The 14,477-nt window shown below is 42.6% G+C and overlaps 2 protein-coding genes across 2 annotated transcripts; both read left to right on the top strand.

Moving 5' to 3' along the window:
* Nucleotides 1-220: 220 nt before the first annotated feature.
* On the top strand, nt 221-7,651 carry evc (EvC ciliary complex subunit 1). Its single transcript, XM_076096051.1, has 20 exons — nt 221-668; nt 754-867; nt 1,088-1,177; nt 1,500-1,723; nt 1,837-1,921; nt 2,053-2,151; nt 2,232-2,360; nt 2,500-2,661; nt 2,776-2,992; nt 3,583-3,731; nt 3,857-3,955; nt 4,046-4,258; nt 4,370-4,479; nt 4,665-4,866; nt 5,015-5,239; nt 5,314-5,449; nt 6,547-6,649; nt 6,779-6,905; nt 7,017-7,113; nt 7,197-7,651. Exons 1-20 carry the CDS (start codon nt 489-491, stop codon nt 7,349-7,351), a joined length of 2,916 nt encoding a protein of 971 aa, XP_075952166.1. The 5' UTR covers nt 221-488; the 3' UTR covers nt 7,352-7,651.
* Nucleotides 7,652-9,375: 1,724 nt separating this feature from the next.
* LOC142954587 (major intrinsically disordered Notch2-binding receptor 1-like) lies at nt 9,376-12,613 on the top strand. Its single transcript, XM_076095686.1, has 3 exons — nt 9,376-11,367; nt 11,862-12,080; nt 12,419-12,613. The coding sequence occupies exons 1-3, from the start codon at nt 9,376-9,378 to the stop codon at nt 12,611-12,613; spliced, it is 2,406 nt and encodes an 801-aa protein (XP_075951801.1).
* Nucleotides 12,614-14,477: the final 1,864 nt, after the last annotated feature.

A 14,477-nucleotide genomic window follows, 5' to 3' on the forward strand; every position in this document is an offset into this window, starting at 1 on the left:
GGTACATGAATAAGTATATACATGTGCAAAGAAACCATACAAATATTTAGTGTTTACATATTTGACCCACCCGTATTTGCCTTAATATTTGTATAGGGGCCTACTTTCTAAGTTATACCAAGAATCCTTATTGTGCTTTTATACTGAAGGCGAATTCATCTATTTTCCGGTTAAATTCTAGCTAGCTCTTCTGTCTTGACGCTGCTCGTTCTTTCTCTTAAAACTCCGTACAACCATTGGCTACAAGTTACACCAAGTTTTGTCGTTTTGGGGGAAAACTTTTTTTTTGCTGGAAGAAGTTGTCGCAAATTGTAAGTTTCTAATGTTTAAACATGTAGACATTTTTAGAGTGAAGACACATTTAAAATCATACGCGAGCAAAGAAACGTCAGTGTCAACAGCAAGAAGGAGCTAACGTTACTGTCCTCGAGATGTGTTGTTAACGTTGGACGTTATCGATAAAAAGTCTTCCTACAGTCTGAGGAGTAATGATGGAGCAGGACCTGATGGCGGGATGCGGCACTGATGTGTTGGTCTCATTCGCCGAGTCGCTGCACATATACACGGGACTGTTAACGGTGGCGACGGTGTGTGGAGGGCTGTCGGGAATATTAGCTGCTGCTCTTTTATATGTCTTCTGTCTGAAGCCTTTGCTGTTGACGAGACAAGTAAGCAAATACCTCTATTTCTTCTACAGTGGCATTATGCGCCATCCTTTGGATGTACAGTAACGTATTGCTCCTGTGTCATCAGGGTCACAACGCGAGGCGGCTGCTTGAACCTGATGATGGGGAATTAGACAACAACCAAAGTGACTGTGTCAGCAACAGCAGAAAGGAGCCTCCAACTGGCACCGCACATGATAAAGTATTATTCTCTTTAACATCTAAGACACGTCTTGGACTTATTATAACTTACAACAGGTGGATGTGACAGGAAATATATAGTGGTAAATTGATGTAAAATACCTGGATTGGACTGCCAAACATGTTTAAGTGTATGACACAGGTTACCCATTTCTGATGTTTAAAGCTACTGATTAACATCCCACTAACTAACTAATTAAGTCTGTTTACTCCTTGTCCAGGAGAAGAAGAAGCCACCACCCATTAACAGTGATGTGGCTGCATTTGCATCCAGAGCAAAGGTGGTTTATCCCATCAACCAAAAATACAGAGTAAGTATACAGCATATCACCATCATATCATACACCTTCTGCTCGGTGCACAAGGTAATAGACTCTTCACAAAATGACTGAAATAAATGCTTAATATAAGGGCTTTTTTAAGCAATAATTGTATAATTTGTAGTTTTACTTTTACTTTAGTAAACTAAACAGTAGTACATCAGAACAAGTTTAAGCAATATTTTTTATAGAAGTGGTCACATAACAGAAAATAGTAACCAGTTGCAAACCAATCCATGGGCTAGTAAGGTATACTATAGTAAGTTGCAATCAATTGGTTTAAGATTTACTTCACTTTCGCTGAATTTGTCAGCCTTTAGCAGACGGAGCGTCCAATCCGTCACTGCATGAGCACTCCAAGTTGCCAGCAATGCCTAACGATGAGTCGTCCTCGTCCACGGATGGAGAGTCTCTGAGTCAAGAGCAGGACAATGACGATAGCAGTCAGTTTATCTCCTCCTCGCTGTTCCCCAAGAGCCTGCAGAACCAGAGCTTCACCAGGGTCTCTCACTACCCTCGCACACTGACACAGCCGGGGTAGGAACCAGTAGTTTCTAAATGTTAAGCCATAACTATGCACCTTAATCTTACAGCAAGGATGCACAAACCCCAGTTTGTTGGAGGCAATAACACTCATGTTATCTCTTTAGTTTTGAAGGTAGGATCAGCCTTTACTGTTTGGCCCTGCAGGATATCCAACAACATTGCTCCCAGCTTCAGGATGACAAATGCCTGGTGAATTTTTACCATTTTTCTTTAACACGGTATTATAATATTTATTATAAGTATATTTTCTTAAAAGTGTCAAAGTTCAAAAGGCAAAAATGGTTGTTTTATTTTCTTTTATTATCTTTTTCCTGCTATAGATGTTTCTCCAAATGGGGAAAATAATATTCAGTGGTCGTTTTCCAAAAGACAAAAATGATGCTGACTTCTCCAAGAATATCCTTCAAATGCAAGAAAAGGTAGGGCCAGATCAGATGTCTATTATACATACATACATACATACGTACGTACATACATCTGTTGTCATCTGTCATTTCAGGAACTGAATGAGCTGAAGAAACAGTTGCCGACAGGCCACACTGCCAGCGAGAAAAAGGACGATGCTCCCTGTACTTTGGAGGAAATAGAGAGAGCTCAGAAAGATCTTCTTGAACGTGGCCTTCAAGTGGTAAAAATGAGGAGAAAACCCCAGAGAGCAAATTATTTAACAATTAAACCTATTACTCATTATATACTAAGTCTATTAGAACACCTGTATTTACACTGACAGTTCTAAAGGGAAAGCTAATATCCATGTCTCTTCACAGTCCAGATGTTTCAGCAAACAGGTGGAGGACTTGTGCCAGCATCTGCTGAAGAAGACCAGCATTTTCTCTCCAGATGAAGCACAGGATGTGATTCTCTCGCTCATCCAGACTCTTCTGTTAGTGGAAAACCAGCTGATGAACACACAGGAAGCTTATCTAAAGGTAAAGCAATACTAGTTATTCGTTGGCACACCGTTCATTTTGCTGCTCGTCCCTTGCGTCATCGTGCGAAGAACTGGATACACTAAAGGAAAAGTTGTTTTCTACTTCTCGCAGAGTATCCAGCAGAAGTTGTTGTGGTGGGAGGAGCTGACGGGGCTTCTTCAATCCCAACCTGTCTTGCTAAATTGGGAAGTGTCTCTGAGGCAGGGCTTGATAGCAACAACACTGGAGCAGCTGACGAGCGATGACGTCTTGACTTTTAGCCACATGGAAAAGATACTTTCAGAGGTTCAGGCCACTCTGACCGAAGGCCTTCAACAGTGCACAGAGGGTAACATTTCAGTTTCATCTAAGTCCATTCACTATCGGGTCAAAAGACAATAGACAAAAGGTATGTTAGAGTAAACATTTTGTGGGTTAAGCAAGTTGAAAAATAAGTTCAGTAACACAGTTATCTAAATACTGACACAGTGTGAGTGTGTGTCCTTTTCTCACATTTCACTCGACTAGTTTCTGGCTGCAGGTATCAGTGGACAATGTCTAGCCTACTTCTCTCAAAATAGACCATTTTCTGTGAATCCTCTTTAGATCCTTAAATAAGGTCAGGTTCTTTCAGGACAGCACAGAATATCTATTGCACTATTACTGTACCCTAGACGCTCATGCAACTAAGTGCACCAATAGTTTGGCAATGTACTTCAGTTTCTGGGTGTATTTTACTTTTCTGTTGTGTTTGTATTACTCTTGTGGGTAAGAACATGTAACTGTGGGTATTCTGAATATACTGTCCCTCACATACTACTCATTCATTGTTAATGATCATTCTTAACATAGTCTTCCAGCTGGCTTTGCAAACTGCAGTTATTTTCAAAATGCTCAAACTAGTCCAGCTCATACAGAAGTTGGTCGATCGTGTTCCAGAGTGCACGAGAAAGACAAAGGAGCTGGTGGATGAGAAGTGCAGCAGAATGGAGTCCAAGAGGAAGAAGCTTTTGAGGAGCCAGACCAAGGAGAAGAGCTGCGCCCTGGAACTGAAACAGACTCACAATGACCTAAAGCAGCTCACCAAGGTTGTAACATTTTGCCTCTCACACCTCAATATGTAGATCTGGACTTACTGTTTATAATAAATAGGCCAATAAACTGCTTGCAGACTACACTGGTATCTACATCTGAACTGTAACTTTTCCTTCAGGTGTACCAGGAGCTGCTGATGAAACACAGGCAGCAGATTTCTGACTTGGAGCAGCAGCAGGACAACAGGGTGGCTGAAGCCCTCTGTGACCACTGGAAGGTAAAAGATCGAATACTGCATTTTTGTATTTGTGTGCTTACTTCTGCGAGAGTATTTACATTGGTCTTGTGTGCGTTTTTGTGTCCGCAGAAACTCCGTGCCTCCTGGTCAAAGAGGCTTGGAGACCTAGCCAAGGATGTTTTTCTCACCTCTGTCCCTGCCCAGTCAAAGGTCTCCGCTGAACGCTGCGAGAAGCTGTGGTTGGATCTGGAGCAGGAGCTGGTCGCACAGCTGCAGCAAGCAGAGTGCACCACCAAGCTGCAACTGGAGGACATGAGGGCTCAGCTGGACGAAGATGGACAGGTAGACACCATCTGGGGAATCGGATACAAATGGATGTACATTAGATATTTGCAAGAGTTTAACTAAACTAAAGGCTTTCCGGTGTTTCTAACTGAGCCTCTTTTGCTGTAGGTGTGGAATGAGGAGATGGCTCTGGTGCAGGCCTGTCTCAAACACTTGAGTGAACAACAGATGACGATCCTCCGGGCCATGGTGGCCAGACAGAGCTACACACTCAACAGGTGAGATTGGAAAACCTGTCAAAAAGTATTTATGGCGTATTGAGAGTGTGAACGATAACCTGATGTAAACAAACACTAAATCCTCACTGGCAGCAGATTTACAGCACAGCCACATCCACTTTTGCAGTATTTAAATCAATGTTTATGAGTTACTTGGAAATGATGCAATATGATCTTCTTCTCAGCCACGTGGGAAGGTTGATAGAGAAGAAACATGAGCACCTGTTGGTGGCGGTGCAGAGGTACTTTGTGGTCAGGCACTTCTGTCTGCACATGCTGAAGGAGATGAGGCTGTCAAAGCTGAAGGCACTCTCTCAGACGGATTTCAGAGCTGTGCTAATGGAAGATCCCAGTAAAAGCCAGTTCTGTGTCAACTCAACTCTCAAGGTGGGAAACATTTATTATTTTTATCAATACATTCTTTTAAGCACCTTAAAACCACCACACAATACAGTATGTCTCCTATTCACTTGTCTGACATACTAGCCAAGTTCACAGCAGATTGAACAGCGTTGTTGTCCCATTACAATCACAGAGCAGCAGTGCCAGCCTAGCAGAGAGGCATCTGGGCCCAGAGAGTCAGCTGGTTGGCCACAGCTTCCAGCAGGAGTTCCTGTCTGAACTGGAAACGGGGATGGAGCTTCTCCAGAGCCACGCACAGCTGGTGGTAGGCAACGCCCTTAGCCACGCCATCCAACAGATGATGGAGAACCCACCCACCGAGTCGCGCACTTCTCCAAAACAGGATGATGGCTTGAAGGTAAGCATTAGAACCATCTTTCTACTTCAGGTTTGTTTGCTAAGCACCTTGGAGTAACATTTGTTCCTCATTAGCGCCACCTGACAGAGGCTGCCTCGGAGAGCGTGTACGTGACCAAAGATTCTCTCACCGCACTGGTCCAAAGCTACTATTCCCACCTGAAGGACATCGTAAAGAAAATGGAGCAGGATCAGTTTAACATAAACAAGGGTGAGATGACAATCACAACACACATGCACATGTTCACATCTGTATAAACTCTGATTTTCATGCTGTTATGGCTGCAACCTTAATCCTTATCTAGACAAGATGTATGTAATTTACAGTATTTCATTCAGTCATAGGGACAATTTGCAATACAATTGCACAATGATGACCAGGATTGTGTAGACTTGTTATAACCTACTTTGTTATCCTACTCGTCACTGTTAAGGCAGCATGATTTCAGCAGACAATAGTAGATACGTCTTCAGTAGGGTGCTTTCAGACCTGTAGTTCGGTTCATTTGGTCCTGACGAAGAGGGAAAATGATCTGGTTCCTGTTCAGACTGACTTTTTACAAACAAACCAAGAGGAGTAAACATGAAGTCAAACAGACTGACAGGTAACTCATTGATTGGACAGCTTTGGCTATTGTCATCCTACATCATCAGGAATCACATGAGGGAATAAAATTCTGGTGACTGACAGTATTATTAGACTGCAAATCGACCGCATGTTATCCATATTCACTAACAGTTAGAGACGGGATGAAAAGGAGGCGTCTTGTACAGTAATGATTATTACTGTGGGATCGCTGTCACGCACTTTTTAATTGATTTAATGAACTGATAAAGCATACAGAGTTGGATTAGTTAGGGGAAATACCCGCGCTGACGTGCATACGTTTTACCATGGTTTCCAAATGATTTATACATTGCCATATACAGATCATTTATATAGTTGCATCCTGAACATATTTCATGATCAGCAGATGTATTTATTAGTAGTTTAGCTTTTGAAATCATACTAAAGTCACATATCTGCTATAGTAAAGTCTTGTGGTTGGTTTGTTTTGTTTGTAACGTGACAAACACAACACAAGAGTCTGCTTTGAAGCCGATGGAGACCCGCCTTTTCAAGCGGCCGAGGTTTGGTTGTCCGGTCCGCCCCGGGGCTCAATTGACAGCTTTCACACCGGCCCGAATGAACTGTAAAAAACCAGACAAACGGACCTGAGTTTGTTTTAACTAAACCAAACAGCTTTGTTGTGAAAGAACCCTTAAAGTTAGAAAATCTACTGTGTGTTAATGTTACTGTTCCTTCAGAGGTGACTGAGAAACAAGAGAGCAGCAGTCAGCTGAGCAGATCCTTGCTGAGGGAGCTGGTGAACTGGGGCAAGAAACCCACTTCTGCTGAGTTTCAACAGAGGTGCAACAACCGTGCACTACACCACCCTTCAGCACTACACTCTTTGTCTGCCCTACACACTTTTGTCTGTCTTAAATACATGAAATAATAGTTTAGGTTGTTACTTTGTTTTTGTTTTTTGTGTCTCAGGGTTGAACTCCACAAACGGAGGGTGTTGGAGCAGTGTGATCTGGACCAGGAAGTTATATATGAGGAACTGAGGCAGAAGAAAGTAGCCCAGGATCAGAACATGGAAAGGATCAAAGCACAGCTGCTGGTTAGTATGTTTCATGTTTTCTTTACTTCCCTGCCTTACAATAGGTTAACGACTTGATTCACAAGCTTGCACGGTCATTTCCTGTAAGCACTGTGTTGTCGTGTCCATTAGGAGGCAGAAGAAAGCTTCATAACTGAGCTGGCAGCCTCGGCCCGGGTCTCCCTCCACAGTCCAGACATAGAACCCAGCGGTGAGGAGGACAACACTGGTAAGCACCTTTTTAGTCAGATAGTAAATATATGTATCCACCATTCCTCTGTCTCGGTCCTTCATGCTGTCATATTTCAACAGGTCATGAGAGTGCAACTATATTGGACCTGATGTCCCTGAACCCGGCATTAGATCCAGCCTTGAATCCTTCACTGACGCCAACCTTTGTAACTCCTGTGGTGAAATCAAAAACAAAGAAGAAAAGAGACAGAGAATCTGAAACCTTAACGCAGTAATGTTTACATATTTGTCATGTCCTGTGAAACCTTTACTCTTATTATAGTTGGTGCCGTAATGCCAATTCTGGTCTGTTTGTACCAACTTTGTTGTTAGGAAGGTACCTTGGGTTTGTTTGCATTAAGCAAGAGGGATCTTTCCCTAATGTATGTATAAGTAGACTATCCAGTCAAATTTTAAATGTTTCTGTGCTAGATACTGAAATGTTGCAATAATGACAACACAATCAGTTTTCCTCAATTGGTAGATACTTTTGTAAAAGCCAAGTGCAGTGAAATAAAAAAGCAGATTATGTTTTGAATACATTATTCAACTTTTGTACTTTTTTTCACCTGGTATACAGAAGCGCTACACTTCAGGCCTGACAGTGATACATTATTGTCCTATACCTACATCCACATACCACGGCTCATTCACTGCATTGATTCCCAGTGATTCCTGAGCACATCGGTGAGTGCTACCACTCGCCGATGAAAGCCTTGCCCTTCTCTTGCTCTAATGGAGTTTTAAGTACAACCCTTTATGGATGATAATGTAGAGTAATGGTGAAAAGTCTGGGAGGGCTGAAGTCTGGCAGACAGTTCTGTGTGTAGGCAGCAATCTAGCAGGTAATTTGCTTCAGCTCTTATGGCTTACTGTCAGTTTGGAGTGTCTATTAGAAAACATCAATTTTTAATCTGCCCTTTATGCTTATGCTCAATTTGCACACATAACCAATTATTGCTATAGCACCCTGAGAAAATATGCTCCTGGACCTGACCTACTCATATACACTGCCAACAGGGTGTTTTTCCTCCCATGTATCAATCAGAAATGAGGGTGCACTGTTGACTTTGCAAGTGTCGGCGCTTGTCTCTGATATGGGGAAACCGTTTGGATGTATTTTAAGGTCCCTTAGGGGACTGCAAGGACTTGTGGGAAGATGACCTGGTTTCTAATTTTCTCCTCTCCTGCCTGAGCTGTGGGCTAGTTGCTGCTACAAACAGAGAAGCCCATGAAAGCAGTGTAACAGTATGAGCAGCCCCGGATCTATTTGCAATATGTCCTCGCTATCGCCATAAAACTGGATTTTATTAGTCATTTTTCATGGACGCAGGACTGACTTTATCTTTCATCAGATTCAGGTAAGTGGAAATACTCATTGGCTCACCTTCACCTTCACACCTTTGGTAAGATGTTAACCCAGATTGCATTTGCAACACTGACATGTCATTGGCGTTGTCCCAGCTGATGATACTCAAAAGGGGATCGACTTGCAGTAAATATTGTTGCTCCTTCTCCAAGAATATGTCCAGCCCTGTCCTCGTCTTCAGACCGTTTTAATAGGTGGCTGGAATAAAGTTACTGAATGCATGTCGGTATATTCATCGACACACATCTAGCACGTGTTCAGTAAAGTGGCCAGTCTGCCCACGAGGTGGTTAATAGAAATGAGAAGATGAAAAATGTCCAGTGAGGTAAAGCTGTGCGCAGTGTGACGGCGTCATCAGGTCAGATGATCGGTTATTTTAGGTTCCAAAAATAAGGTCGCTTTCCAAATTCCCCACTCAAAGGGCTTTTTCCATCCGAGCTGAAAATGTCTTATCTAATTCTAATTTCGACCGATTACATAATTATATGCATCCTATGAAATGGTATCAGATCTGAAACACTATTGATGTTGGACCTAAGTGAAACTAATACAAAAATAGAACTGACAATTAGTTTTTTATTCAAAACGCATTTTATCTCTATTATTAACATGCTATACAATGAGAGCATGGGTAAACATCTATAATAGAACTATATATTTTTACATAATAATACAACAAATATTCAATACATAACAATATCCCTTGCTTTTTTATTCTTATTGACATGTATACGATACTAAAACATATATTATTGTTAAGCTATTATACTTTCATAAAGAAAAGATATTTTTACAGATTTACATGCACTTATCTTTTTTCTGTGTTGTTATATTGACTTGTTTTTCCTTGGCCTCACTAACTGCCTGGTTTTCTCTCTCAGGTGAGCAGCCATGGCTAACCTGCAGCAGGAATACCCTGAGGTCCTTCTGGGGATCCTGGAGGAACTGGCCAATATGCGCCAATGGCTGACCTTCCAGGATCTTTGTCGTATGGTCAGCACCCGCTTTGACCTGGAGCACCTCATCGAGCTCAGGAGTCTGCTGTTTGCTGCTGCCAGCCAGGACCCCTGTTTCCCAGCTACTCTATTCAGAGATCGTGTTTCCACAAGAGGCCAGGGGCTTTCACCCATAGGCGTCGCTGCTGACATTGTAACTATCTTCAATCTTATTCAGATGACGGTTGGCTCCCCTGATGACAGCCAACCAATCAGAGCGCAGATGGTCCTCCCTGTCGACCAATCCCCGGGCCCCAGTCTGCCTGGAATACACCAACTAAACATTTCTGGTCGAGAAAGAGCCCGAGCCCACTCTGACTCCAGTGGCTGGCCTATCGATCAGCACTTGCTGTTTCCGAGATCTAATTACTCTGCCCACAAGCGAGCAAGTCTTCCCCCCGATCCCATCTCACTTGTGTCCTCTCCTCCAATCAGGGCGAGGGCTGTCTCTTTCGACTTGCCTCACACCACACTTTTGTACCCTAGTGGCCAAATCCCCAACGAGGTCATGAAGAATATCTACCTGCCTTTGGAGACGGACAGTGAGTCTAGTGGAGATTCTGCGCCCATGGAGGTGTTTGAAGATGAACAGGGATCGTCTGTCGACCAGAAGAGAAACATCTTTAAGAAGGACTTTCATAACCAGCCACCTCTAATACCCCAGTTGACTGTTAACAGTGAGTCTCCCAGTCCTAACAAGGTTCAAAAAGGCTTCGACAATCACAGCTTTGAAACCATCCCGAATCCTTACCCATCACCAGCAGCAGTCAACCAATCGCCAGAGCCAGAGCAGAGGGCTAAACACGAGAGCCTTAATGATCTACAGGACTCAACTTACTTCGGACCGCGGCCAGTCCCAGAGTGGTCCCCACGGCACCTTCAACCTCCGAGGACCAAGAGGCCCATCTGGAGCAACAAGAGTCACAGTCTAGAGGACCGGATAGGCCTGGGCAGCATTGGAATGGGGATGGAATCACAAGGGGGGCAATTTCCAAGACGATCAACCCCTGCTATCAGCAGATTGGGGGGGTCCATAGGAGGCGAGATTGGGGATAGTGGAGGCAATGGAGTCAAAGCTCAAGGAACCCAGACAGACCCACCAGACACCCGGCGCCTCCGTAGCCTTGTCCACGCTGACCGCTTCTCCTTCATGACCTCATTAGACGACCCTGACATTGGTGAGGATGACATCAGTGCCATCTTTCGTTTCTTAGATGACATAAGCATGTGTGGTTCCACGGGAGTCTTGCACCCCAGCGATGGATCAGGGGCCATTAACCAGGACAGCCACGAGGCCAGACGTGGCCGCCTAGGTCAACTCCAAAGGCTTTTCCACTCTCTGGAAAGCAGTGATGATGGGCTCAAGGCCGGCGTCTGTAAGCTGCTGCTCCGTATGAGCCAGATAGAAAGACAACTGGATTCACTGAATGATGTAAAGGCTGAGATTTCCCAGGTACTGTCTGCTCTGCAGCGGCTGGATGAAAAGATCCAGCAGCCTATCAGCGTTGATGGACAAGGCACCGGTGGGCGATGGCTGGAGCCTCTCAGCGGTGTCTCCTCTTTCATGAGCCACCCTATAACCCCTTCTGAGTCATCAGAGCCTCAGCCTCTGTCTGTGTCTGAGCATCTGTTTCCAGGGACCAGCACTAGTAGTCTGGACTGGAACCGGTGGAATACTTCCGTGGAGCAACCAGAAAGCATTAACGGTCAGGCTGATTCAAAGGGGGGGAAAGAAGGGAAGAAGGATGCATCATCTCGTCGTGCCTCCAAAACCCAGCCTGAAGAGAAAAATCTGTCTGATTCGAAACAGCTGAATGTTTCTAATTCTGCAAGAGACTGGAAAGTGTCATTCTCCAAAAGTAAAGATGGCAAATCTTCACATGAAAAGGTAGACTAATTTTACTGTGCACAGTGTATTCTATTTACAATGATATATGAAGAAATAACTGTTAGATGAGAGATCCATTTTGAAGGCAAAAGTACAAATCCTCACACCATGCGTATAACGTTCGACCACAAAATATGTTTGGCCTGAAGCTTGTGGTCTGCTGTGTAGACTGTGATTTAGTGGTCAGTTGACAAAATTTGTTTAAACCTTTACAATGAACACTTAAGTTGTTTGCTGTTATATGCAAAACAATTACAAAGAAGCAGTTGTTGGCAGTGAAAATCCCAATAAAAAGTGAGAATGACATGGAAGACACAAAATAGTGCAGAAGTTAAAATATAAGGATAGAATATAACAAATGTGCAAAATATTGAATACGTCTTTATTTATAGCACTGTTTGGTCATGGCTGCAAAGAAACGTTTTAAAGAATCAAATACATTTTTGTATAATACAGTCTATATAAAATCTGTGTTTGGCCCATTTTCCTTATAGGCAGATCAGTCTGACAGCACGACTAACCTAATCTCCAAAAAGTCCTCCAGCCTGGTGGAACAAGTGTTTAACTCGTCCCTGTTCCGCCACAAAGACAGCAGTCTGACTGGTGGGCTTAACTCTGGGAAGATCCTGGACCCCAGACTGTCTGAGGGGAGGGGAAGGCCCATATGGACTGTAGACGACAGAGAGGCACGAATCTCCCCTTTGGATTTACAGGTAAGATTTGTTGACTTTGAAAGGGCTACATTAGTTAAAAACATTGAATCCAATTATGTTTCCTAGCATATCTTTTCTATAAAGTCGTTGGTTTTAGTCTATAAATGAGTAAATGTGATATGTTTTCCTAATTGATAGATTCATTTTTTTATATCATCCAAGTTCAAGAAAAGTGGGGTTAGTAAAATACAATTATTGTCATGTGATAGCACATCGCAAATTAACGATTCATAGCAGGAAAGAGCAATTTCCTTTAACATCTTAGATTAGGATTTGTATTTAATCTATATGAGTGTATAACTGCTCTAATAATCTTTAAATGGCATCATGTTACTCAGACCCAGGAGTCTCTGAATCCCAACAACATGGAGTTCTGGATGGACGACATTTACACTCCAGGCTATGATGCTCTACTCAGGCGTAAAGAGGCTGACCTCCGCCGGGCCAAGGTCTGCAAGCTGCTTGCACTCATTGCGTCTGCAGTGGTTATTATTCTCATCATTGTCATTCCCATTTGCACCATAAGGACATGAAGACCTTTACAGCCCACATTGTTGCCTGCCAGATATGTGCTGTATAGGAGCTTGCACGCCATTCTCATGGAGATAAGTTGCTGACTGACACTAAGACCATAAAGCTGGATTGGCGATCAGTTAACATTCAGTAACTCCTTAGAGTTCTCTGCATGCAGCACCATTATTTATGACTTCGGAAAAACAGGAAGATTCGAACTGTATCTTACTGTAGCTTACTCCCTTGTGCAGTCACAACACATTGTAAATAATCTCCCATGTTACATTTTTTTCCCCCTTTACTGTCATTTATTTCATGATTTTTGTTCTTAATCATTTCAGATGGCTGCAAAAGGAAGCATTTAAGTATGAATGTTTTACATAATTGTCAAATATCTTTGAGAGGACATGTTAAAACTAGTAATACTGAGCCAATGCAAATTGTCAGTTTCTTTTTCGTCTCATTTTGCCTGCTCTTTCTGAGTAACAACACTTTTACAAATGCATTGTGAATCAGCTTCAGCCTTGAGCACTGCCTGACTTTTTTGCCACCTCAGGGCTTATTTCCCTTATATGTAAGAAAAGAGTTTCATCACTACATAAGAGTTTTACATCCTCTGTTCATAAATAGTAATGGATTCTCTCGACAGGAGCGTTTCTACTTTCTTTTAGGTTGAATACTCTTGTCCTTTCCTTACACAACAAGATATAATGCTCAAACAAGTTAAAGTCAATTCAAAATAATATTTTTATAAAGTTCCTCCTACTTAATCCACTCATGGATGTGTTTGCGTTGGAGTGTTTACCAAGTTTCAGGTTTCAAAACCCAGAAGGTAAAAAAAATGTGTTGTTGTTGAAGCAGTGAAGGAAAGAGGGAGCCTTTTCCAGTAAACACTCTCTGAGTGGGAGATTCCACTTGTAATTCAATTGATGGGATGTTTGAAGTGCACCTATGCACATTATCCTATCACTATACTCACTTGGCCAGAGCTTTTCCACATACCTGCAGGCTCACTTAGCACCAACAGATTCTTCTGGCGTCCTTTTAACAGTTGATGAAAATAGTCTTGCTAGTTGTGTGACATTCCATTTTGTAAAAAGCATCCTGTTAACTCGGTAGACATTATATTAAAATCGACTCTTGGTGCCAGACTGTGGGGGGGTTGACACAAAATCATGCACACTTTTAAAATATGATTAAATTCAACCTAATATGTCCACTGTAAAAAACTACATTTGCAGAGCTTGTAATGTAAGGCTGTAATGCAATACAATGTGCATTATAGAGTGGTCACAATAAGAGGCACACTTTACAATACTGTACGTGTAATCTAATACAATTCTATCTGTCATCAAATAGTGAAATTCAACACCGACACTATCTCAATAATAAAAAGGGCAAATGTATTGGATTGTATCATGTTTTCTAGGTGTTGATGTTTTTTGTCCACTCCTTCTACTTTCTTAGATGTGGATGATTTTGTTTCTGTTGAACAATAGATAAGCACTTTTTCCCTTGATATACCAAAGTGGACAGAAACTAACGTGCATGAAAATGCTTGTTTTCTTTACCTGTATCCAGACCCTTAAACTTTGCTTTGCTTTGTGTGCACAGCTATGCAAAGGATGTATAGATGATGTGTTCTGCTAGCATGCATCCTCCTAAGTAGATGTATATCTGCCAAGTGTTCCCCATGAGGCTGTTTGTGGATCCATTACCCTTCCAATGGTGCCACTGAGGAGGCCTAAGCCTTACTCAGCACGAGCTGCCGGTGCTTCCTCTGAAACTTTGGTGCATAAGAGCCTGCTGATACTTTTTTCATTCCTCAGATGCACTTGTGAAATTTGGACCTTGCTGTAGCCTATTATTCATGCACCTTCTAGA

This window comes from Anarhichas minor, unplaced genomic scaffold (genome assembly GCF_050575085.1).
Source record: "Anarhichas minor isolate MPS153535 unplaced genomic scaffold, ASM5057508v1 ptg000021l, whole genome shotgun sequence".
In the NCBI taxonomy this organism is placed as follows: Eukaryota; Metazoa; Chordata; class Actinopteri; order Perciformes; family Anarhichadidae; genus Anarhichas; species Anarhichas minor.